We start from the raw sequence: 24,767 nt of genomic DNA, 5'->3' as shown, positions 1-24,767 counted from the left end.
TTTTCAATCCACTATTTTTCTAGAGGATTAAGAGATATCAAAATGCTTTTCAAAATACAAATCTTATTTCAGCTACTATTATGATTAAGTAGAACTACAAAACCTTTTCCTAAATAAAGATGAGATGTGGTGGTCATTGAAGGTGAAGCTACATTTACTTTAATACGCAGTGGTTTGATTCATCATATTTAACTGAGAATAAAACCACATCCAGCCTTCAATCACAATTCTCCATGAGAGGTTTCATTTATTTCAAAAGGACTGAACTCAATCCTTATAAACTGCTCTGTGGCATTTCTGGATCTGTGCCTGAAAGCTCTGACTGTAGCAGGTTCCAAACTCAATTCAACCTGTAAAAGCAGACAAGATGATGGCCTTAGTGTTGTGACTGAAGAGATTTTAGCACAGCTCCTTGACTTCAGAATATGTGCTGCCATCCTCCTTTCCAATATACATTCTGAAAACACATAGACTGGGGAGTTTTGTTAGTTTTTTTTTTTTTTTAATACCCATAAGGAGTCTGAACTTTGAGTCATTCCCACTGAATTTAATCAGTTCTCTACTAAGAGTTGAGATTGCTCCTCCTGTATTATTACTAACACTGCTAGAATAAATAATTTGACGCATAGATCGTTTTGCACACTTGCAGCTATAACAGTTGGATAAATTCTTAAATGCGGGTTTTGGGGCAAATTATATATATATATATATATAATTTGCATGTATATATATGTGTCAGAGAAGGCAATGGCACCCCACTCCAGTACTCTTGCCTGGAAAATCCCATGGACGGAGGAGCCTGGAAGGCTGCAGTCCATGGGGTCGCTGAGGGTTGGGCACGACTGAGCGACTTCACTTTCACTTTTCACTTTCCTGCATTGGAAAAGGAAATGGCAACCCACTCCAGTGTTCTTGCCTGGAGAATCCCAGGGACAGGGGAGCCTGGTGGGCTGCTGTCTATGGGGTTGCAGAGTCAGACACGACTGAAGTGACTTAGCAGCATATATGTGTGTGTATGTGTATATACTACATGCAAGTGTTTGTGTGTATATATATATATATATATATATGTGTGTGTGTGTGTGTGTGTGTGTGTGTGTGTGTATTATATTGGAGAAGGGCATGTCAACGCACTCCAGTATACTTGCCTAGAGAACCCTATGGACAGAAGACCCTGGCAGACGACAGTCCATAGGGTTCGCATAGAGTTGGACATGACTGAAGCAACTTAACGTGCCCTAATGCAAGTGTATTATATGCATGTCTATATGTGTACATGTATATATGTGTGTTTAGTCGCTCAGTCATACCCGATTCTTTGTGATTCCATGGACTACTACCCACCAGGCTCCTCTGTCGATGGGGATTCTCCAGGCAAGAATACTGGAGTGGGTTGCCATGCCCTCCTCCAGGGGAATCTTCCCAACCCACGGATCAAATCCAGGTCTCCCACACTGCAGGTGGATTCTTTACCATCTGAGCCACCACGGAGGCCCAAGAGTACTGGAGTGGGTAGCCTATCCCTTCTGCATGGGATCTTCCCAACCCAGGAACTGAACCAGGGGTCTCCTGGTAGATTTTTTACCAGCTGCACTACCAGGGAAGCCCTGGTATATATGTGTGTGTGTGACTATGTGAATACACATATAAGTAATTTTAATAATCTTTGCTAAATTCCTCTTAGTGGAGGCTATCTTTCCACAAGCAATATATGACAATCTGGTTCCCCATATCCTTGCCATAGTTATCAAGTTTTAGGATTCCTGCCAATCTGATAGATTAAAAAAATGTATCTGATTTCATTTGAAATTACATTTGTCTCACTATCGATGAAGTTGAGCATTTTCAAGTTTAGCAGTCATTTGTATTTCAGGGAAGTATCTGTTCATATCCTTTGCCTATTTTTCTGTCAGATTGCTAGCCTTTTCCTTGTTGATTTCCTGGAGTTCACTTTATTTTGGGGAGATTAGTCTTTTGTTTATAAATTGCAAATATTTCCCCCAGTTCATCATTTTGAGCTTGTTCATGACAATTTTCTTTTTTTTTTTTTAATTTAAAGATTATCTTTCTTTTTTTTTTAATTTTATTTTATTTTTAAACTTTACATAATTGTATTAGTTTTGCCAAATATCAAAATGAATCCTTCACAGGTATACATGTGCTCCCCATCCTGAACCCTCCTCCCTCCTCCCTCCCCATACCATCCCTCTGGGTCGTCCCAGTGCACTAGCCCCAAGCATCCAGTATCGTGCATCGAACCTGGACTGGCATCTCGTTTCATACATGATATTTTACATGTTTCAATGCCATTCTCCCAAATCTTCCCACCCTCTCCCTCTCCCACAGAGTCCATAAGACTGTTCCATACATCAGCGTCACTTTTGCTGGCTCATACACAGGGTTATTGTTATCATCTTTCTAAATTCTATATATATGCATTAGTATACTGTATTGGTGTTTTTCCTTCTGGCTTACTTCACTCTGTATAATAGGCTCCAGTTTCATCCACCTCATTAGAACTGATTCAAATGTATTCTTTTTAAAGGCTGAGTAATACTCCATTGTGTATATGTACCACAGCTTTCTTATCCATTCATCTGCTGATGGACATCTAGGTTGCTTCCATGTCCTGGCTATTATAAACAGTGCTGCGATGAACATTGGGGTACACGTGTCTCTTTCCCTTCTGGTTTCCTCAGTGTGTATCCCCAGCAGTGGGATTGCTGGGTCGTATGGCAGTTCTATTTCCAGTTTTTTAAGGAATCTCCACACTGTTCTCCATAGTGGCTGTACTAGTTTGCATTCCCACCAACAGTGTAAGAGGGTTCCCTTTCCTCCACACCCTCTCCAACATTTATTATTTGTAGACTTTTGGACTGCAGCCATTCTGACTGGTGTGAAATGGTACCTCATAGTGGTCTTGATTTGCATTTCTCTGATAATGAGTGATGTTGAGCATCTTTTCATGTGTTTGTTAGCCATCTGTATGTCTTCTTTGGAGAAATGTCTATTTAGTTCTTTGGCCCATTTTTTGATTGGGTCATTTATTTTTCTGGAGTTGAGCTGGAGGAGTTGCTTGTATATTTTTGAGATTAGTTGTTTGTCAGTTGCTTCATTTGCTATTATTTTCTCCCATTCTGAAGGCTGTCTTTTCACCTTGCTGATAGTTTCCTTTGATGTGCAGAAGCTTTTAAGGTTAATTAGGTCCCATTTGTTTATTTTTGCTTTTATTTCCGATATTCTGGGAGGTGGGTCATAGAGGATCCTGCTGTGATGTATGTCAGAGAGTGTTTTGCCTATGTTCTCCTCTAGGAGTTTTATAGTTTCTGGTCTTATGTTTAGATCTTTAATCCATTTTGAGTTTATTTTTGTGTATGGTGTTAGAAAGTGGTCTAGTTTCATTCTTTTACAAGTGGTTGACCAGATTTCCCAGCACCACTTGTTAAAGAGATTGTCTTTAATCCATTGTATATTCTTGCCTCCTTTGTCAAAGATAAGGTGTCCATATGTGCGTGGATTTATCTCTGGGCTTTCTATTTTGTTCCATTGATCAATATTTCTGTCTTTGTGCCAGTACCATACTGTCTTGATAACTGTGGCTTTGTAGTAGAGCCTGAAGTCAGGTAGGTTGATTCCTCCAGTTCCATTCTTCTTTCTCAAGATCGCTTTGGCTATTCGAGGTTTTTTGTATTTCCATACAAATTGTGAAATTATTTGTTCTAGCTCTGTGAAGAATACTGTTGGTAGCTTGATAGGGATTGCATTGAATCTATAGATTGCTTTGGGTAGTATACTCATTTTCACTATATTGATTCTTCCAATCCTGTTCATGACAATTTTCTGCCATGCAGCAATTTTTTTGCTTATTTTCTTGCTTTAATTTTTGAACAAATCAGTCTTTCATTTCATGGACTTTAATCATAATTAAAAGATCTTTGTAACTTCAAAATAATAAAATAATTATACTTCTACTTTTTTATGATTTTGTTTTAAATTTAAGTACATTAGGCTGTTAGTTTAATTTAAGTACATTAGGCATGCTGCAGTCCATGGGGTCGCAGAGTCGAACATGACTGAGTGACTGAACTGAACTGACATTAGGCAATTACCCTGTTATGTGGTATAAAGTATATATCTAGTTTCATTTATTTTTTCAGATGGATACACAGATGTCTGTTTTTCATAAATGTTTAGAGATACCATTTTATTACATAGTATATTTCATATACATTCTGTCACTTAGCTTTATAATTCTACTGTTCAATTTTTCTACTCATGTGTCAGTGTCATTCTGTATTATTGAGGCTTTATAATATGTTTTGATATTTGATGTTAACATGTGCCCTCATTTCTCATCTTTGCCAGAGTTTTACTGACAAAATTTAGGTATTTATTCTTTTACATTAATTTTAACATCATGTTTCCAATTAAAAATTGATATTTTTGTTGTTTTTATTGAATTATGTTAAATTTACAAATTATATTATGAAGTATAAGCATAATTTTTAGGTTAAAACTTTTTATCCAAGATCATGTATTTTTCCATTTATAAAAATATTCTATTATTTATTAATGTTCTTAGGGTTTTTGAAGTTGCTCAGTCAAGTCCAACTCTTTGCGACCCCATGGGCTGTAGCCTACCAGGTTCCTCTGTCCATGGGATTTTCCAGGCAATAGTCCTGGAGTGGATTGCCATTTCTTCCTCCAGTTATCAGTTAACACTTGATTATAAATGTATTTTTAAAAATTTTACTGTTTCTTATTGAAAATGGGATTTCTTCCCTTACAGATTCCAGTAAGATGTTATTTGTATACATTAAATAACATGTGTATAGTTTCAATATATTGATTTGTGCCTTACTACTTTACTAAATCCTCTTATTTTTTGTAATGTTAGTTAATTCTCTTGAAAATTTCATGTGTTAATCATACTGTCTGCAAACAATGATAGTTTTATCTCCTTTTTTCCAGTTGGCCCCATGAGTATTTATTCTACTCATTGTTCATATTCCAATATTACTTTATTGTGTAGCTCAGATTGTTCCAGCTTTAATCATTGGGTGCTCCTTAAGTTGGCTTCTGCATCCCTCTGACAAACCTCAATTAATGTGGGTTTCTGTTTGTTTTTTGAGCACTTCCATACTTTCTGACACAATAGTATGCTCCTGGCTCATATCATATTTTCCCTGTCGCATTCCAAGGACAGACATATCTCTCAGGATTTATGATTCCTTTTACTGGAGAACAGTTTTAGAAACCAAGAGCTGAGTGATTGCATTTCTTGCTATTAGTATCATTGCATTTGGCCCTCTCAGTTGACAGAGCAAGAAAGCTAATACTAATGTGTATATGCACAGACCTATAAATAGTTCTATTATGCAACTATATTTATAGATATTAAGCTAAATATCTACAACTCTAATCCATTACCATAAAGATCATTCTAGGCTGTTCCCTGTGGTTATAAGTAAACTCTCACTCCGATACTAAGAAACCTACTTCCCACCATCCCTCATCCATTTAATCCACTGTTGCATTTTGGTAGGATCAGAATTATTAACCAGTAACCTTATAGGAAGTCACTTTGTCAAACAGATCATGATGCTTACATACAGTTTATTTTGCCTTTAGGTTATAGACTCCATTCATTTCCAAAGTTACTCATGTTAGTATCTTTTCCCTCACTTCCTTCAGTGAAACTGTTTCATAAATGTGTTACATAGTAGATCGCTTTGTCATATTCTGCATTCCATCTCCTGATTTCATGAGCCTCTAAGTGATTTTTTGATTGCATACATTAAGGTTTATTCTTTTATGCTATGAAGTGCTATGTGTTTTGACAAATATGTAGTGTCTTGTAACCATAATCACAATGTAATAAAGAATAGTTTCATTGCTTTAAAAATATCCCCTAGTCACTGATTCAACTTCCTCTACCTTCTCCCAGACCCTGGAAACTACTGAACTTTTCAGTATCTCTTTTGTTTACTTTTTAAAGAATTTAATAAAAAAAAAAAAAGAATTTAATATAATTGGAATCATATAGTATGCAGTCTTTTTAGATTGGGTTTTTTCATTTAGCAATATACATTTAAATTTCATACATATCTTTGAGTATGTTGATACCTCATTTATTTTTATCACTGAATAGTACTTCATTGCATGGATGTATCTGGCTTATCCATTCACCTATTGAAGGACATCTTGAGTGCTTCCAGTTTTTGTCATTGATGAACAACTGCAAGTTAGATAAGTAAATACCTAAAAGTACAATTGCTGGATTACATGTAAAGACTATGTTTAGCTTTGTAAGAGCTGCCATTAGATCTTTCAAAGTAGCTGTATCATTTTCCACACCTATTAAGCAATGAATGAAAATTTCTGTTTTTCCACATACCAACAACTAGTATTTTCAGTTATGTTTCTGTTTGTTTGTCTAGCTATTCTAATAGCTGCATAGTGGTATTTCATTGTTGTTAAAATTCATGATTTTTTAATGACAAATGACACTGAATATCTTTCATACATGCCGTCCTTATATCTTCTTTGGACAGACGTCTGTTCAGATATTTGCCCAAGTGTTAATTCAGTTGCTTGTTTGTTTTTATTGTTGACCATATTCTTATTTCAACATATTTCCTCCCAATAATTTTTACAATGATCATTAAAAATGATCGTTAGATCATTTTTAGAATGGTCATTAGATCATCTAGAATGATCATTCTAATGATCATCATTAGAATCTGACAAAATTAGTCAGATTCTTCCAGATAATAGTGTTATCAGGCCCAATTCTAGATCTAGTTAACTAAAACAAAACACAGAAAATTTAGGGAAGATTAGGAGTCTAAGAGAAAAATCTTTTAGCAATGATGAAAGGTGCTGAGTAGAATAAGCTTAAAAATTATGAAATAATGTCTCTGTTTCTAAGAGCCACTAGAGACCAAACAGCTCTGACACTCTGAACTTCTGTTACAAATGAGGACTTTGCCTTTCTCCCTTGAAGAGCATTTTTTTGGCCTCATATTTGTTGCTATTTCACTGAGAGTGATTAAGAAGAATATCAGTGCTTCACTGAAGAGCTCTAAGATGAGTGGGCCTACCAGCAAAGCACAGGTGCGCACCTCACATGCAGTTCCAGACCATGAAAGCACTTTAGAGTCATCTGGGAAGATGTGAAATACTGATGCCCGAGTCCCAGCCCAGAGATTCTGATTCTTACTTAGTCAAGGTAGCAGGAATTGTAAAAGTTAATACGCAGCCAGGTTTGGGAGTCACTGCTTTCAGACAGGCTTTCCAACCTGATAAACTTTCTTCATTCAACACATAATTGGTACTGGACTCACTAAAGAAATGGGGAACACGTGTACACCTGTGGCAGATTCATGTTGATGTATGGCAAAACTAGTACAATATTGTAAAGTAATTAGCCTCCAATTAAATAAATTTATATTTAAAAAAATAGAGAAACACTATCTAATTGGCAAATGGTGAAAACTACTCACCTTTCAAAATAAATTATTATTAAAAAAAAAAAAAAAGAAATGGGATGATCCCAAAGGAAAATAAGCCCATAACAGAGAGGACATCCTTAGGAGTCTAGCCAGGTGTCATATAAGAAAGTAAAAATCATATTGGCACAGTATCAAGAAGAATATGAACTACTGTGGCATACTAGCATTTTGTGAGCTAAACTACAAAATAATCCTTTTAGAAACTTCAGTTATTATTCTTTAGCAGATGATTGAAGTAGAGTGAAAATATTCAAGAACTGGAGGTAACAAATCATCAAGTTTTTAATCCAGATACAGGGAGACATATACCCTTTTTATTAGAGATGGATTTCTTTGAATCCATTTATCAACATTTTTGTGTGTTCTGTTTTTCTGCATGTTTTAAAGAACTGAATTTTGATGAAACTGTATAAATCATTGACTGTTACCAAACCATTAAGTTCAATTTATGGTTCATCTCATTATCTTGAAGCCGGAAAAAAGTACCATTTCTATTTTTGAATGTATCTTCCTTAATGGCTAGTGAATTTCAGTGAAAATTAATTCACTTGACGTGGTTAAATGTTATGTGAGAAAAATTTTAACAAACTGTCTTAAAATATGATTGGCCCACTGTCTTTCATAATCCCATCTGCCCAGCACTTGCTTCTTCTCCTAGCCAGCCGATAGAACCACTGCTTGATGTGCTTCCATGGCAACTATGGTTCCCAAATTTTCTATTACATAATTTAAATAGAAATTCTTCAGTAGCCTTGTTAACTCTTAGTCCTTTATCAAAATAATCTTTCTTGGACACAAAGAAATAGTAATAAGGAAGTTATTAACTAGTATCTAGATCAAGGCTGAGAGAGAGAGAGAAAATCAGTAAGGAAAGAGGTTTTCATTCATTTTAGTAAAGTTTTGACATATCTCTTCTTTACCTAGCAGACTGTTTCCCTCTATTTTCCCTATTACTAGAGAAATTGAACACATTCACACATGTTCTGATTGCTTACATTACTGAAATTACATCAACTTATTTTATTGTTTTACTATCACTCTGTTTCCTTACCTTTTTCAAACTTGCCTGACATCTGTTGGTTCAATTTTTATTGTTGTTGCTGTATTTTTTCTGTTTGTTTTTATTTTCTAGTCTTTGATATTTTAATGCACACATTTAAACATCTACTTTTTCATTAATATCTGGCACATTAGCTCCTCTATTATTCTGCTAAATGATACAAGAATCTTAGAATATTTACGTACATCTTCTTTATGTCCAACCTGCCATCTCTCATGCCAGCATCATCTGGCATATTCATTCTAAAGAGATATTAGTTTTTCTAATCAATCAGTTCAGTTGCTCAGTCATATCCAACTCTTTGCAACCCCATGGACTGCAACATACCAGGCTTCCCTGTCCATAACCAACTCCTGGAGTTTACTCAAACTCATATCCATTGAGTCGGTGATGCCATCTAACCATCTTATCCTCTGTCATCCACTTCTCCTCCTGCCCTCAATCTTTCCCAGCATCAGGGTCTTTTTCAATGAATCAGTTCTTTGCATCAGATGGCCAAAGTATTGGAGGTTCAGCTTCAGCATCAGTCCTTCCAATGAATATTCAGGACTGATTTCCTTTAGGATGGACTGGTTTAATCTCCTTGCAGTCCAAGGGACTTTCAAGAGTCTTCAACACCACAGTTCAAAAGCATCAATTCTTCAGTGCTCAGCTTTCTTTACGGTCCAATTCTCACATCCATACATGACTACTGGAAAAACCATAGCTTGACCAGACTGACCTTTGTTGGCAAAGTAATGTCTCTGCTTTTTAATATGCTGTCTAGGTTGGTCATAGTTTTTCTTCCAAGGAGCAAGCTTCTTTTAATTTCATGCCTGTAATCACCATCTGCAGTGTTTTTGGAGCCCAAAAAAATGAAGTTTCTCACTGCTTCCATTTCTAATCAATAGTTTCTATTTTTAAAATTTACTGTTTTGTTTTATTTTGTGCTCTTGCTCTGTATTTCTGTCTTAACTCATGTCTTTCTCTGTTTGTTTTCCCTAAGAACAGCTTCTAGTTCTTTCAAAGTGTCTAATTCTTTTGAGACTGTCAGATGAAATAATGCTTTGGAGCCTATGTTAGTTTCCTCTTGCTGCTAGAACAAATTATCATAAACTTAGTGACTTAAAATAACAGAACTTTATTATCTCACAATGCTGGAAGGGAGAAGTCTAAAATGGGCCTACAGGGCTACACTGCTTCTACAGGTTCCAGGAGAGAATCCCATTTCCTTACCCTTTCCATCACAGAGTGCATCCACATCCTTTGCCTCATGGCTCTCTTCCATCTTCAGAGGCAGCAGTGTAGCCTCTTCAAGTATCTATGTCTCTGCATCTTCAGATAATTTTCTTTTGACCTTCTTGTGTTCCTCTTAAGGGACCTTGGGATTATATTTAACACCTACTTGAATAATCCACCATAATCCCCTCATCTTTAGATTTTTTTGTTTAATCACATCTGCACAAGGCTTTTGTGCCTATAAGGAAACATTATGGATGGTGGGGATTAGGATGTATGTAGTGTGGTGGCCATTATTCAGCTTAATAGTTCTTTTGCCCTAATGAGCACATCTTTTTTTGTAATCTCTTTTGTAAATGAGAGATTGGCTGAATGTTCAGCACAATTTCAAAAGACACTCTTTCAAAATCTTGTATTTTATCCTAATATCTTCTTTTAGGAAGTTACTGTGAAAAGTGGAGCCATTCTGATGAGGGATTGATTTCACTGTTACAATGATTGTCTTTGGTGCATGTTTTCAGATTCCATTAATGGAGGGGTGTGGTCACCTGAACTTCTCCATGTCAGTGCCTCACCCTCAGCTTTCCATCGTTCCAGCTCGCTTATGGAAAAGTTCTCAGTCTGCAGTTTATTCACTTTTTCTTACTGTTAAACCAGTATTTCTTTAGCATTTCTACATCCTAAGCAATAGCAGAAGGCTCCATGGACCTTCATTAAGAAAATCACTCAAAATATAGAATGCTATTGCATAACAGCTCCGTTTCATCCTACAATGATTCACAGCCTTAGTTACCTACTGAATTTAATCTTAATTGAAATCAAACAAATTTCACTTGGAGGACAACAAGTTTTATTACATAGTTGCCCTTGATGTCCTGCCATTAGATTGCTTCATTTACATAACTTCCTAGTCAGAGCAAAGCAAATAATTCTCCCTGGATTTAAATAGCCTAACTTCTCAGAAATAAAATTATATATTCTCAGGTAAAATTATGTATCTAAATCAGGATGCAGATATGATATAGATATAAATATCTAACCATCAGTTTTACTTTTTTAAAAAACTACTCTGTTTTTCACTTGTTTCATAATTTCTACAATATAGGTCAATGTTTTGCATCCTGGATAAAGTTATGTGGACTAAAAATAGTACCTTAAAATATTATAACAGACTCTTTATATAGTAAGGTACACTTAATTTTAGACTGTGGTACAATCAACTGATCTTATAATTATTTTTATTACAATAAAAATTAACAAATGGCAAGGGTAAAGAGTGCAATTATAGATGATGGGGTGTCATTGAATGCTTCTGGTTAGATCTTCTAGGATAATGTAGTCTGCACTAACACCGAAAAGTCCTTTTGAAATGCATTCCCTTTATATCACATGGCTTCCCTGGTGGCTCAGATGCAAAGAATCCATCTGCAATGCAGGAGACCCGGGTTAGGTCCTGGATCAAGAAGATCCCCTGGAGAAGGGAATGACTACCCACTCCAGTATTCTTGCCTGGAGAATTCCATGGACAGAGAAGCCTTGTGGGCTATAGTCCATGGGGTCGCAAAGAGTCGGACATGACTGAGCGACTCACTTTCACTTCCTGCTACATTATTAGAAATAAGTTAACTTAAACACTTAATCCAGCCTTTGATTTTATGTGCGATTTGTGACCTTGATGTGTGACCCTGAGTAAATGACTTAACCTGTCTGGACCTATCATTTCCTATGTGCAGACTGCAAGGGCTCAATTAAGTCATCTTTTAAGATCCTTTCTGGTGCTATGACTTGGGATAAAGCTAGCCAATAAAAGAAAAGATTATTCACTGCTTTTTGTGCTTCTTCTACTCTTTTCTATACTCTGTGATGGCTAAACCTAAGCCAGGGTCCCTTAAACCCGCCTCAGAATTGCATGATCTATTTTCCTTCCCATTACATGGGTCTATTTTTTCTCAGGTTACAGTTTCCTCTAAGGAGAGTGGATTTTGGATTCTCTTACACCAGGAAGAAGCAATTTTATTGCCACTTAAATTGTCCCAAGCAAGTGAATGGAGAGTTAGGTTGAGCTCTGCTTAGGGTCCTGAGGTCCCCTTGGGCTTTGCTGTGGATAAATCATGGCAATGTTTATAGATTTCAAAAAGATCAAAGGAACACAAAACTGCAGTGCTTTCAAATTATTTCAAGAATGAGTTCTCCTTGATGCACTTTCAGGGTAATAATGGGTTAGTCAGGGGAGCAGACGTAAGACATCTGAAGCTCTGATTTGAAGCTTGGAAGCACTGAGAGGAACAGAATTGGTCCAAACTGGAATGACTTGAGCATAACCTTTAAAGGTCAGAGATGAGATCAGTAAGAAAGAGTCCATGTGAGGACAAGATCATCAAGACCTAGAACATAGAGGAGGTTAGAAATTGTTACTCAGAAGTTGCTTTATAAGGCTTCTGAAAATTCTGCAAGTATGCAATGTTTATAAAGTTGTGAGTTTCTTTCGGTTCATGGTTTAATGGAATTAAAATTATTTTATTAGATTTATTTATATAGTATGATGACCCTTTGCCTATTATATGCTTTCTGAATATAATCCCAGTTTATTCTGTGCCTTTGAGAGCAAAGGCACAAAACAAACTGTCTTTTACTATCAAAATTATAATATTACATATTAGTATTTGTATTTTCTATTTCGGTCTGTGACTTTGCTGCTGTGTTTAGTTATATACCAGATTCTTATATATCCTTGTGTTCCCTGATCTAACTATCTTGCTGCATCTTTGCCTGCTTTATAATCATTTGTTCTCTTACATGGAAATTTCTCTGCAAAGGTAAATTTTTCTTACCGATTATTTTTCATCAAATTTTGTTGGTGTTTCCCTCAAACATATTACATATTTCAGATAATCCTTAGAGTATTTTGATGTGTATATTTTAAAATATGTTCAGAGTTTAACTCAGTTAAAACCACTCATATTATTAGTTCTGACTTGAAATAATAACATTTAAAAAAAAATCAAATGAAGACAGGTGTAACCATATTCAGTGTTTCCTTTGCTGATCTGAAAGCCCTTATTATGTATTAATGAATGTATTGTTTTACTTCTATGGTTTACTTCCAGCAAAAGTATGCACAAATTGCCCTAAACATTTCTCTACAAACTAAACAGTTTACCACTTTCTGATAACCCAAATGTATACTAGTGTGTCACTGGTAGGCTATTTGATGCAGCTGCTTTTGCAGAGCAATTATGTCATCAAGTGCTTATTTACAAGAAATTACATCCCACTGACAGCTTCATCCCCTGTGTTCTTCTGACATATCCACAAGGACTGTATTTCTGTTAGAATGAGGAGGCAGCTATTTTACCCGACATAGTTTAAGATGTATGAAGAAGATTTCTATAGAAAAATATCTCCTGTCCGGGGCCTTGTCCTTTTATGTGTGATGCATTCCCTTCCTATAGCAGAGCCCACTGATTTCTCATAACTTAGTGTGAATGAATGTCCCATCTCACTTTTCCCTGAGAAAACAAAAAGGGATAAGAAGACAGTGAAAGCAGACAGGAGGAGCAAAACTCTAAACTCATCTACATCATCATTTTGCCTGGCGGTAAAGCAGATTCAAGTTTTTCTTAAATTCCACAATCACCTATATCAAATTTGCACAAAACTTCCCATTAGAGTTTGCATTTTTATCCATTACTCTTCTAGAATGAGGTATTTTTCTTTTCAGCTTTTGATGGGAATGTAAAATTTTCAAGCTTCCTTGAAACAAGTGAATGAGTGAACTATAAGCTGAAAACTAGAAGTCCTCTTTATCTTTGGATGTGAAATAATTGTTCTTCTTTTCCTTTTCAGTTTCTTCTTTGTGGCATATGTGGAATATTGTGCGCCAAAAAAAAATCTGGACTTGTCGTAAGTTTTTGCCATGTTTGTATTGTGCACTGAACTGTTTGAAATGTAAGAACTCAAAAAGGGAAATAAGGACTAGCCAACTTTCATATCCTGAGTGTTGCTCATCTAGGATAAAAAGAAGACTGACAAATAAATTCTTTTTTTCTTTTCAAAGAAAACCATCAAGATTATTACAGACTGTGACAAAAGAAAAAGAAAAGCTTTGATATACTCTTTAAATACATGAATCTGCAACCTTTAATGACTGCTGTGGATGGAAGTCTCCACTTTTCATTTATAGACTTCCAGACACAGGAATCCTTCATCGAGCTAAAAAAGACAGAGCTTGAATTCATGGGAAATTTAACTGTTTAGATATGGACGTGAGCCTAAAGATTGCTGGCTTTGACTGTGAAGTTCATTGTGCAAAGCAGCAAAACAGCTGTGTTGTTATAGTTGCAGTTAATTCCCAAAGATTTTTTAAATTTAATTTTATCTTCTGACTATGAATGCAAATGTCAGAATTCTCAGAAGCTTTATGGTACTGTCTTGCGTCTTGGAGGGTGCTCCCAGGTCACTCTCATGTAGACTAGAGAAGGATTCCAGCATGCTGAAGTATGGATTCCCCCTGTCTCTCATGACATTTTTTTGAGAATTAGAAAGTAGAAAAAAATCAATTATTTTATTGAGGACTATAGGAAATAACATAGGCTTTTATAAGTTGGCAAAATTAATATTGTACATGGACCCTAGAAAGTAGTCTTTGAGACTAAAAAAAGGAGAAGGCCAGGGAAGGGGGACTATGCAGTCCTTTATTTAACTCCTTTTCCTAATTATAGTTCTCTTAGTGATGGTACCTATTGTAACAGAAAGGATGAAGCCCCCATTGCTTCAGAAATGTGAGGTGTGATTTTTAAAAATTATCTTAAGGAAATGTTTAGATAGACATTTTTTGGAGGCTTGTAATTTGCATTTGTGATTCCCCCATCACTCTTTCCCATGGTTTTCTTACTTTCTACACTTTTTCTCTATCAAGTCTCTGCATGGCTATATACTAACAATTTCTTGGAACATGGATAAAAGAAAATGAAAGAAAGAAAGGAAGGAGAGAAGGAACAAAAGAAAGAAGGAAAGAAAGTTGGGGGGGGGAGGGAAGCCCTTTACAGTGGTGGGGGTGGGGGGGCGTGGGGGAGAGACGTGTAGGTCAGCCTGGCCTGTTCTGACAAAGCACCATGGATTGGGAGGCTCACAAAGAACAAATATTCATTTCTCACAGTTCTGGAGGCTGGAAGTCTCAGATAAACGTGCCAGCACAGTTGGGTTCTAATAAGACTCTCTTCTGGGCTACAAATTTCTGGTTGTGTTCTCCTGGAATAGAGCTCTCTAGAATCTCTTAGCAAAACATGGACCTGGTTCCTGAAGCTCCACTGTCTTGACCTAATTATCTCCCAAAGGTCCTGCCTCCAAATACTGTTTAATACTAGGGATTGGGCTTCAGCATAGTAAATTCTGAAGGGACACAAGCACTCAATTCATAGAAGAAGAAAAAGGAAGTTGTTTTATTTTGTTTGTTTGTTTTTTGAAAAACGGGTGTTTGGTTTTTTTTTTTTTAAAACAGATCTTCTGTTTTTCTAATTCTCATATAAGTTATAAAAAAATTATAAGATCTGAGTTTTTTAGAAACTACCATCTACTTTATCTTCCTGTACCATCTGGGGTTTCCATAGAGGACGTTAACTGTCAAAGATTCTCTACCCTTTAATCAAAATATGTGAGAATTTCTCCACTCCACATATCTCTAGTCTGGTAAGATTGAAAGTAGTATATGGTTAAAAACTTGGTACAGATTTTAACATTTTAATTCTTGAGTAAGAATGTTTTATCTGTACTTGTTAATGAAGTGTCATGTCCTTAAGGAAATTAATGGCAATAACATAGGAGAGAGAGTGTTTTCCTGTAATAATCCTTTAAGTTTGTTGTTTATTTTATTAATTAACAGTAATTATTAACAGGCTAGAATGTAATATCTTTCCATATTTTCTGAGAATGAGTAAACACCAAAATATATTCCCAGGAAACAGCATGCCATTTGAATATACTTTAAAAGGAAATAGAACTGATTGATTCTATTTGAAATTGGGAGCTCAATTTCCCACAGGGGATGATTCATTTATTTGGTACTTGACGTTTAGTGTTATATTTAATCAATTATTAAAAGATTATACTCATCCATCACTAGGTTTTCAGTTTTGGTGATAAGTACTGTAAGACTGACACAATCAGAAATGCTGAATTAAGTTAGAGAAACAAAACAAGCTAGCCGTTCTTTCTGCCCATCATGCTGTCACACATCCACGGTCTTACCCTTTGCTGGGAACTCCATGGACTTAGCTTAGATGATAAGTTGTCAAGGCAGCCTTGTCTGAAACCCCCGACGGGGCTGAATTCCCCTCCTCCCTGCTCCAAGGGCAGCCTTTCATCCTTCTTTGTTAATATTTGTCATACCGCGTGGTAATGTTGGCTCTTCACTTAGACTGGACGGCAGTGTACTCAAGAGGAACAACTGTGAGCTGTTCTTTCTTGTAATGACAGCTGCTGCATCACTCATGGCCTAATAGATGCTAGGTGCTCAGTAAGTGTTTGCTAAATTCAACTAACTCTCGACAGAAAATAATATCTAATGATCTAAAGTTATATAGCTGTTTGCCCTGTGGACTTATGCCAGAGGAGATGTCCAGGAATGTTTTCTGAGGAAGTAAGAGTTAGTCTTCCATTTAAGGAGCCAAGCAAGAAGCAAAATAGTTTCCAGGAAATGAAAATACCACTGAGGCAGGAATGAACAAGCTCTATCGAGGGACCAGGGAGGTGACCGGAATAGAGACTGTATTCCAGATAAAGATGGAAATAAGGTTGGTTGTTAAATTAGCATCCACTGAAAAGTATCATGAAAGCCCATAGGAGAATTGAACCCAGATAAAAATTACATAATAAAGCCATTAAAGCTATTAAAATATTCAATTGAATTTATTAAATATGCACAGAACATTTACCACACAGAAGGCATCGTGCTTGGTTCTGCCAGGGATCCTGCGATATTTAAGTTGAATAAAATCCCCCAAGCTCTATTAATAGAGACCCAGAGCAAATCAAGAGTAGGATCAAAAGCGAAGCCACATCCTGCGTTTCTCCATAGCAATCCGCCAAACAGTATTTTGTTATATCTACTGGGTGGTGTCACAGAGTAACAAGATTTGAAAAATAAACAGCCAGTTCAGAGGGGGGGTCCCTAATTTGCCTGTTGAGAAAACAGATACTAAACCAATCAAATTCTTATAAATGAAAAAAAAAAGGAGTTAACTAAATTCTCTAAGCTCACACGGTTAGAGGAGTACAAAGTTTTGAAGCTAAGTGGAACTAATAACAATTCAGTGAGAAGATGTTTGGATTTTGAGTCTGAAAATCTGGATTTTCAGTCCCTGAACTACAGTGTTAACTGCTTACCATTCGTTTTCCATATGTATGTTACCTCTCAGAGGATTAGTGGGTAAGTTAATTGAGATTCTACCTTTTCACATTCCTGGCATAGCGGCACACTATAGATACCAAGTATTACTTAAATCTGAATCTACTATCAGATAAATTTTACTTCAGAATTTTCATAAGCTGTATCCCTGGTCTTTATATAGTTGGCTATGAATGCCTGAGACACTGCAGTGCAGGCCCTCTCCACTGAGTCAGAGTGCAGAGAAGCCGGGCAAAAAGATGGCCTCTGTGCTCCAAGAAGCACCGAGAGCACCTTCTCTCTATCGTAGCCCAGCCATCCCCGATGTGCAGTGTGTGCTCATCAGCTTCACCTCCTCCACTTTAAACCCCCCTGGCCCCTCTTTTTCTCACCAGATGATCCTCTTTTCCGCCTGCTGCATCTGCGGGCTCATTGGGGGCATCCTGAATTTTCAGTTCCTCCGGGCAGTGACGAAGAAGACCTCCTCCCTCTACCCACTGCATCTCGCCTCCATGTCTCTCGCGTGCATTGGGATCGGAGGCTGCACCCTCTCTTCGTGGCTCACTTGTCGACTAGCCAGCTATGAACAGAGGAGGATGTTCTCAGAAAGGGAGCATTCTCTGCATCACTCTCATGAAATGGCTGAGAAAGTGAGTTTTGTACTTTTTCCTCTCACTGCTAGCAAGTGATGAAGACTGCAGTCACATCTAGGTGATCAACTTGCAGCTTTAGATGAGAACTTGAGGTATTGGATTTTGTAAAAGTTTGGCCCTGTTGGATCAAGAATAGGAGTTTATTATTTTTTCCCTGTAATTCTGGGTACACCTGTTTTCAACATAATTTTGTAGCCTCTAGGTAAAAACAAGCTCCTAAAATAGAACTCATAAAGTATTGAATGTCTTATAAATATGGATTTTTATGTATTGTACTGAGGAAAAACATAAATTAAAAAAACACTCTGAATAATCCCAGATTTAGAAATCCAATGAGTTTTCCTTTCTAACTCACCCCTTGTGCCTGTAAGTAGATGCATTTGATTATGTAAATTAGGTTTGCAAGCATAAAGGGATCTTGTAATAAGGCAACAAAAAGCCCTGCCTATCAGTGCAGATATTATAACACACATAAAGCTTCATTTAATTCTCATCTAAATTTCATGCATATTTGGGTAGCTTTGCCTGTATATGAACATTTAAATAACTGTTTCATAACTGTTGTATCCCCTGCATAACTGTTTCATAAAACTCATTCAAACAAGGAGTTATAATTATTGCATCAAAGGACAAATGATGCAGTGAGCTGTCTATGTTTCTTCTGAGGCTTCCCAGGGGGCTCAGTGGTAAAGAACCCACCTGCCAATGCAGGAGACACAGGTTTGATCCCTGGGTCAGGGAGATGCCCTGGAGTAGGAAATGACAACCCACTCCAGTATTCTTGCCTGGGAAATCCCATGGAAGTCCATGAGGTCACAGAGAGTCCGACACGACTGAGTATGCACACATGCTATATTTCTTCTACATTTTGCCCATACTTCTTTATTCAGTTCCTGCCTACAGATCTGTTAAGGAAAGGATAGAACAACTATAAGATAAACTCACTAAGCTAATGGCCACATCATATTTTACTTGATATCATGGAAATAAAACTGCATAACAACAGAATACAAGGAAGAGTAGCAAGAGTTACAAGTAGTATACAACTTGTATACTGTTTGTATACTACTGCTTGTATACTACTACTGCTTGTATACCACCCACTATACAATTATAGTGTGATTTTAGAGAAAAAAAGTACTCTGTAGTTTATGTGTTTCCCTTTCATATACAATCTGTACACTCGAATAAGGAGGATAGATGCTCTTGAATTGTTCCAAGAAGGCGGTTTTAAACAGATCTACACGTGCCCATCAAAAAGAGTTAATAGTACAAATAGTATGGTACAAATAGTACTGGTAATTTAAAGCAATGGATTGTTAAAAAGAGGTTATTATTATATATTTGGATAATGGTTCTTTTGTGTGTCTATTTTTATACTAGTGTGATTTAGGTTTTTGTATGTATGTTTGTGCAATATTTATTGTATGATTGTTATATTTACATTAGAGATTGAGGGCTATTGAAATAACCGACTTGCCCAGCTGCCCGGTGGTGCCCCCGACACCAGAGTTACCTACAAGGTACGCTGACTTCTAGGGAGTTACCATGTTGTAATGTCACTGCAGGAAGCACTGCCTCTTCAAGGAAGCCATGATGCCAGCAGATCAGCCTGGACTGATACTGTGATATTGCTCCTCAAAGTATTGCTTCTGTGAGAGCTACTTTGAGGACCTGTAGAGTCTTGCAACGTGCAAGTTGGCTGAGTATTTAAAATATTCAGCCTGCCTCTAAGCATCCAAACACATTTCTGCTTGGATGATCCATGAGTCCTTTATTCTCTGCCATGTCATGACTGACTCCGTATCATCGTTCACAGACAACAGTTTTGCTTTTAATAATAGATGTGTCTGATAAAGGCAAACTTTGTATCGCTCTCATGCCAAAGCTGCATGAGTAGATAACCTAAGTTTGACACTAACACAGTTAACCTTATGTGTAGAAGCTTTATTCCTGTGAACTTACTTGATATGAGACAGTTCATATTTATTTCATATATTTCAGATTTCTTAAAATAGTTACCATTCTTGCTTTGGTTAAATAATATAATAAGAAATATAAGAAGTTACACAGATAACGTGGCCCAACTGCAGAAAGTATATCCATATGCCAACAGTCATTTAATCCTGCCAGATTTAAAATACAATCTTTTGCCAAATTGGACATGCCTATTTGCAAATAAACTGAAGATACTCATCCATTTAAAAACCAATTTTAACTGTTTTTCCCTATCAGTGATTTCACTGTGTCCATATCAGGGTGAATTTAGTTAAGAAAATTCTTTCTTTCTGTAAGATTTTTAAAAACTGATTTTTTTTCTTAATCCTGCAATAAAAGATTATACCTTAGATTAAGTTTTTATTATTTTTAAGACACTTTTTGAATGCAAACCTATTTTAGGAGAGGAAACGGCATCTAAGAATCCTACTTCTATAAATTCCTTAGAAAAAGGTTTTTTTCCTGCTAGAAGGAAGAGCTACAGGTGGATGAGTAGATTTTGTTAAAGACCATTTTGGAGAGACAGTTCCATTTTTCTTGCCACCAATAGTGAGTTCTAAAATGAACTTCAAATCAGGTATCTTATCAATAAACTTAGCCTCATCCCAGCAACCCCAGTGTTTTTGTAGACCTACTTCTGTGAGCATATCTCTAGCAAAAGCCAGCCTCTCAGTGAGACTGAACCACCGCCAGACATAAAGGCAGACTGTGGGCACCAAAAGGACTTCACTTTCTGTTGGAGACTTAACCCTAAACTGGTTAAGTTTTTAGGCTTCAGGCAATTCCTCAGCACTAAATCAGGGTACACATAATGTATGTATTAAGACATATTAAGACGACCCCTGTGGCCTGTAAGGGGCCAGGCACTTTGCATGGGGATGGATTTGATGTGAGGAGAGGAAGGGTCTTCTTTGTATATTGTCTTCTTTCTCAGAATTTTTTTGGATGACACGCTACCTCCTGTTCTAAAAGACACCAAAGTTTTCAAAAGCATAGTTCCAAAACCAAACCAATTTCTACCTTCCAGTCCCTCCCTGACTCTCCTAAGCAACTTCCAGAACCGCCAAAGACAAGAAGTAAACATCTTTATTTTCTCTCTCCTGTACTGAATTTTCAAAAAGGGAATAAAAATGAGGCATAGATATCTTTTCATTTTTGAAATAAAGATTTGGAAGAATTTCTAAAGTTTACAAAAGCAAACACATTACTTTCTTTTTTCTTTTTTTTTTTTATTTCACCCAGACAGACATTAGACATACCTGATAGGCTTGAGATCATTGAGAAAACCTCTTTCCACTGGAGTCTTTGCTACAGCACTTTTGCAAATAGGTTTGTTCAAGAGTGGAATGATGTTTTCATCTATTTTTAGATAGTTCTGCCTAAATGCTATTTATATGATCCACTAACCATTATAAGTGTGAATGGGCCTCACATCTCCTTATTACCTTTCATTGTATAGGGAAGAGTTTAATGTTCAACAAAACATATGAATTCAAAGCATCTGAATTTTTCTCAACATATTTTCTAAAATCACAAATGAAACTTGAGTAAGTTCATCCTTTTTACTAAAATTTCTGTTGCCTCCTCATGTAGCTTTCCTTTTTAACTATTGAGTAATTGATCTCTTAAAAAACATGTTAAGAGCTTTTGCAGTTTGTTTTTTTAGGGTATGAGTGACAATGCCAGGAAAGCAGTGTGTCCTGCTGTGAATTAGTAGGGTTGCTCAGTTACAGACAGGCAGTCCATTTGTTGCCTTTCTCAGTTCTTCAGAAAAGGCCACAGAGTTTTCTACACCGTAAAGGTAACCCCTAGCATCTGTTGGCATTTTGTTGATATGCTCAACAGACAAACCTATACCTCGGAACATCTTGGGTATTTAAGCATCTTTTTTCTAGGCGAGGTCTTTCCAAAACAGAGATGAAGAATGTTAGGGGAGACTGAGGGGACTGGGGAGAGATTAAATTCTTGTTGTGGGTAGAAGACTTTGGTCTAAGAGACTGTCACTTGAGCATTTTCATGGGTTCCAAGATGGCTTGAGATTTCATTTTCTCAAACTCAGCAATATTAATCCTTGTCCTCCCCCCAAACTCAGCAAGTTTTTCAATGGCTTGAAATTTCTGTTTTGTAAACCAATTAACCTAATTAATGTCTTATTCTGAAAGTGAATTTTAATTAATTTTATTTTCCTAACAGGAAATGACAGACAACATGAGCAATGGAGGACCACAGCTGATATTTAATGGAAGAATATAATCAATATTTTAAAGAACTGAACATTTTTCATGAGGCAAAGAAAAACCAAAGGACTAGGAGATAAGTTAAAATAGTTCTTGCATTTGCTGTTCTCTCTCCTGAGTACTCGCTGAAATTCTTCTTCAATTTTGCCTCACTTTATTTCTTCAGCTTTTTTTTTTCTTACTGGTGAAAAACTTTCCAGAAATATTCTAATACAGTAATTTCAATCAACTTTCCAGACCATTCTATAAAAGACTTTCCAGGAAAGAAAAAATAGATAAAATAGAAAGATTCATATTCTACACAAACACTATTTGACTAGCATGAATGTTAGATTTGTAATGACATATTTCATATAAGTAATTAAAAAGTATAAATATCAAGAAATAACAATAACTTACCAATGTCTTTGTTCTGAAAGACGATGGCTTCAAAGAATGCCACAATTTAAAACCTCAGCAATGCCTTGTTGTAAAAACATTGTAATTACTTTCAATTTATGAATGAACTATGTTTCATAATTTTCTTGTAAATTAACAAAACACAAAACATAAAAAGAGGGTTTTTTTTTAGAGAGAGAGAGAATACTAATCTGTATGGTATTTTTGCACAAAAGAACAGAGAGTTATAAATGAATATCACTTAAGGAAAAGAAGTAACTTTTGATTATACTGTGCAGATTGACATGCATGTTCGTGAATGAGCCTAAGAATAAAGTATCTTTGTGTGTATGTGTATATTTGTAAATATAGAAAATATTATATAGCTCATATTTATAACATTCATGGATGTAAATATGTAGTAGAAAAGAAATTGTGATACTGTGGGAGTATTATCAAGATTCTATTCCCATAGAAATGGGAAAGTGGTTTTTCAAGACTTTTCTCTGCCCACAGAGTCACATTTAATTTCTACTAAATTTTCTTAGTTTTATTTCTTTCATTATGTCTGTTATGTGTAAATATCACTGTGGCTGAAATTTATGGGGTGGAGTGGTCTGAATAGTATCAAGACAAACTGCTTAAATATTTGGCAATCTATTATTTTGGTATTTATGTAAGAACAATTAGTATTGATTTATAAACATAATTTAATTCAGATACTTCCATGTTTATAAATATAGATAGAATTACTTGCAATTACGACACTTATATTTCAAATACATTATAGCCCAATTAAAATTATATAAAAGGACAATTATTATTGATTTATAAACATAACAGTTTTAATTCAGATACTTCCATGTTTCTAAATACAGATAGAATTACTTGCAATTACAACACTTATATTTCAAATACATTATAGCCCAATTAAAGTTATATAAAAGGACAGATGATGTATGCCCAAAAGATGAAGTTACAGTTAGCTTTGTTAGAATTTAATTTAGGATTTTTGTTTTGTTTTACAATTCACATGGAAAAATACAGACAGATCATTCTCAAGAATGCCTATACCCAAAGAACCTGAAAGAGATCTCTGTAGAAGGAAGCCAAAGGATAGGCTTATGTTTAAATAGCTAGATTCAGTCCTTCACTTCCATAAAGGAATGTTAAAATACTAACCTATGATACTATATATCGGAGAGAAAACAGCATGGTCTTTGAAAATATTTATGAGAATATAACTTGTGGCAATTCATTTCTGTTTATTTGATGCCATAATTATGAATGATTTTTAAACACTGAAAATCTGAATTATATAATACAGGTATTTTGTGTATATACGGTTCTGCTGAATTTATGCAAGGATGTAGTTTTGTACTGAAAGAATAACTACCAACTCTCATTTTAGGTGGCATTTCTTTGTAGACATGTTTGCACAATACAGAGTTATAATATATCAGTAAGATGTTTTAATGCCTTTTGAAATAATAAAGAAATCACCCATAAAGGACAAAAGCAGGCACATGACTGCTTTGACATAGAGTTAAGAAGAGATGCCATCATCACAGTTATCCAAGTAATCTACAATGTATTTAACCAAGTATAGATAGATCTTTAATTATTTTAATATCTAGCCCAGCATTTTCAGGACTCAGTTATTTAGAATCATTTATTTGGGATGTGCAGTGATTCTTTTTGAGGTAAGTAGGGGAAGTTAGGAAGATATTTGTCAAGTATTTGAAAACTAAATTTTCAAAAAACTTTGAACTAGAATATTTTAAGTGACTACATTACAGTTTTAGTATAAGCCTACCCTTGGGAAAAAGTAATGTGATACTAAATTAGAAAAAAAAAAATGTGACACTAATATGGTAGTGTGCCATGGAGACTAGATACTAAAAGGTCCAGTAATTATAAGCATAAAAGAAGTGAACTCTGTTTAAAATTTTTCAGCATATGTGTGTGTCTCTACACATACATATATATAGTTGTTTAGAAGTGGAACATGGTATGAAAACTCTATTGATTTGTCTGTGTAATAAATGGTGTGTTTTGAAACTTACATATGGTGTGAACATTCTTTCCATCACAATACAAGAAATAGTCCCTTCTCCCTATAGCTAGATGAATAAATGTACAGTTCTCAGACTGGCAGGGGACAGGATGCTGTGAATGAGGCAGAGTCCCAGCTAGAGGACGTGAAATAAGAAATGGTATTTAGTTTTTCCTAGTTGACATAATTTGGAAAGATTAAAGTATGTTCAAATATAAACAGGAAGTGGTTGAGGATACAGAACAAAATGAGCATGATAAAAGAACCTT

At 35.8% G+C, this 24,767-nt stretch overlaps 1 protein-coding gene across 3 annotated transcripts in view; it reads left to right on the top strand.

Moving 5' to 3' along the window:
* TMEM196 (transmembrane protein 196) overlaps window positions 1–24,507 on the top strand; it is a 309,179-nt gene extending 284,672 nt beyond the window's left edge. For 2 of the 3 annotated variants that reach the window (XM_070787568.1, XM_070787567.1), the window contains 4 exons: window positions 13,639–13,695; window positions 17,572–17,826; window positions 19,279–19,352; window positions 22,021–24,507. In XM_070787568.1, coding sequence (XP_070643669.1) covers window positions 13,639–13,695; window positions 17,572–17,826; window positions 19,279–19,352; window positions 22,021–22,027 — 393 coding nt within the window. In that variant the 3' untranslated portion in view covers window positions 22,028–24,507. The remainder of the gene's footprint in view (window positions 1–13,638; window positions 13,696–17,571; window positions 17,827–19,278; window positions 19,353–22,020) is intronic. The other variant, XM_019958520.2, reaches the window with a different exon arrangement.
* The last annotated feature ends 260 nt before the right edge of the window (window positions 24,508–24,767 follow it).

Source organism: Bos indicus, chromosome 4, assembly GCF_029378745.1.
Source record: "Bos indicus isolate NIAB-ARS_2022 breed Sahiwal x Tharparkar chromosome 4, NIAB-ARS_B.indTharparkar_mat_pri_1.0, whole genome shotgun sequence".
Taxonomy (NCBI): Eukaryota; Metazoa; Chordata; class Mammalia; order Artiodactyla; family Bovidae; genus Bos; species Bos indicus.
Note: the sequence above shows the minus strand (reverse complement) of the source record. Positions and strands in the feature narration are given on the sequence as shown.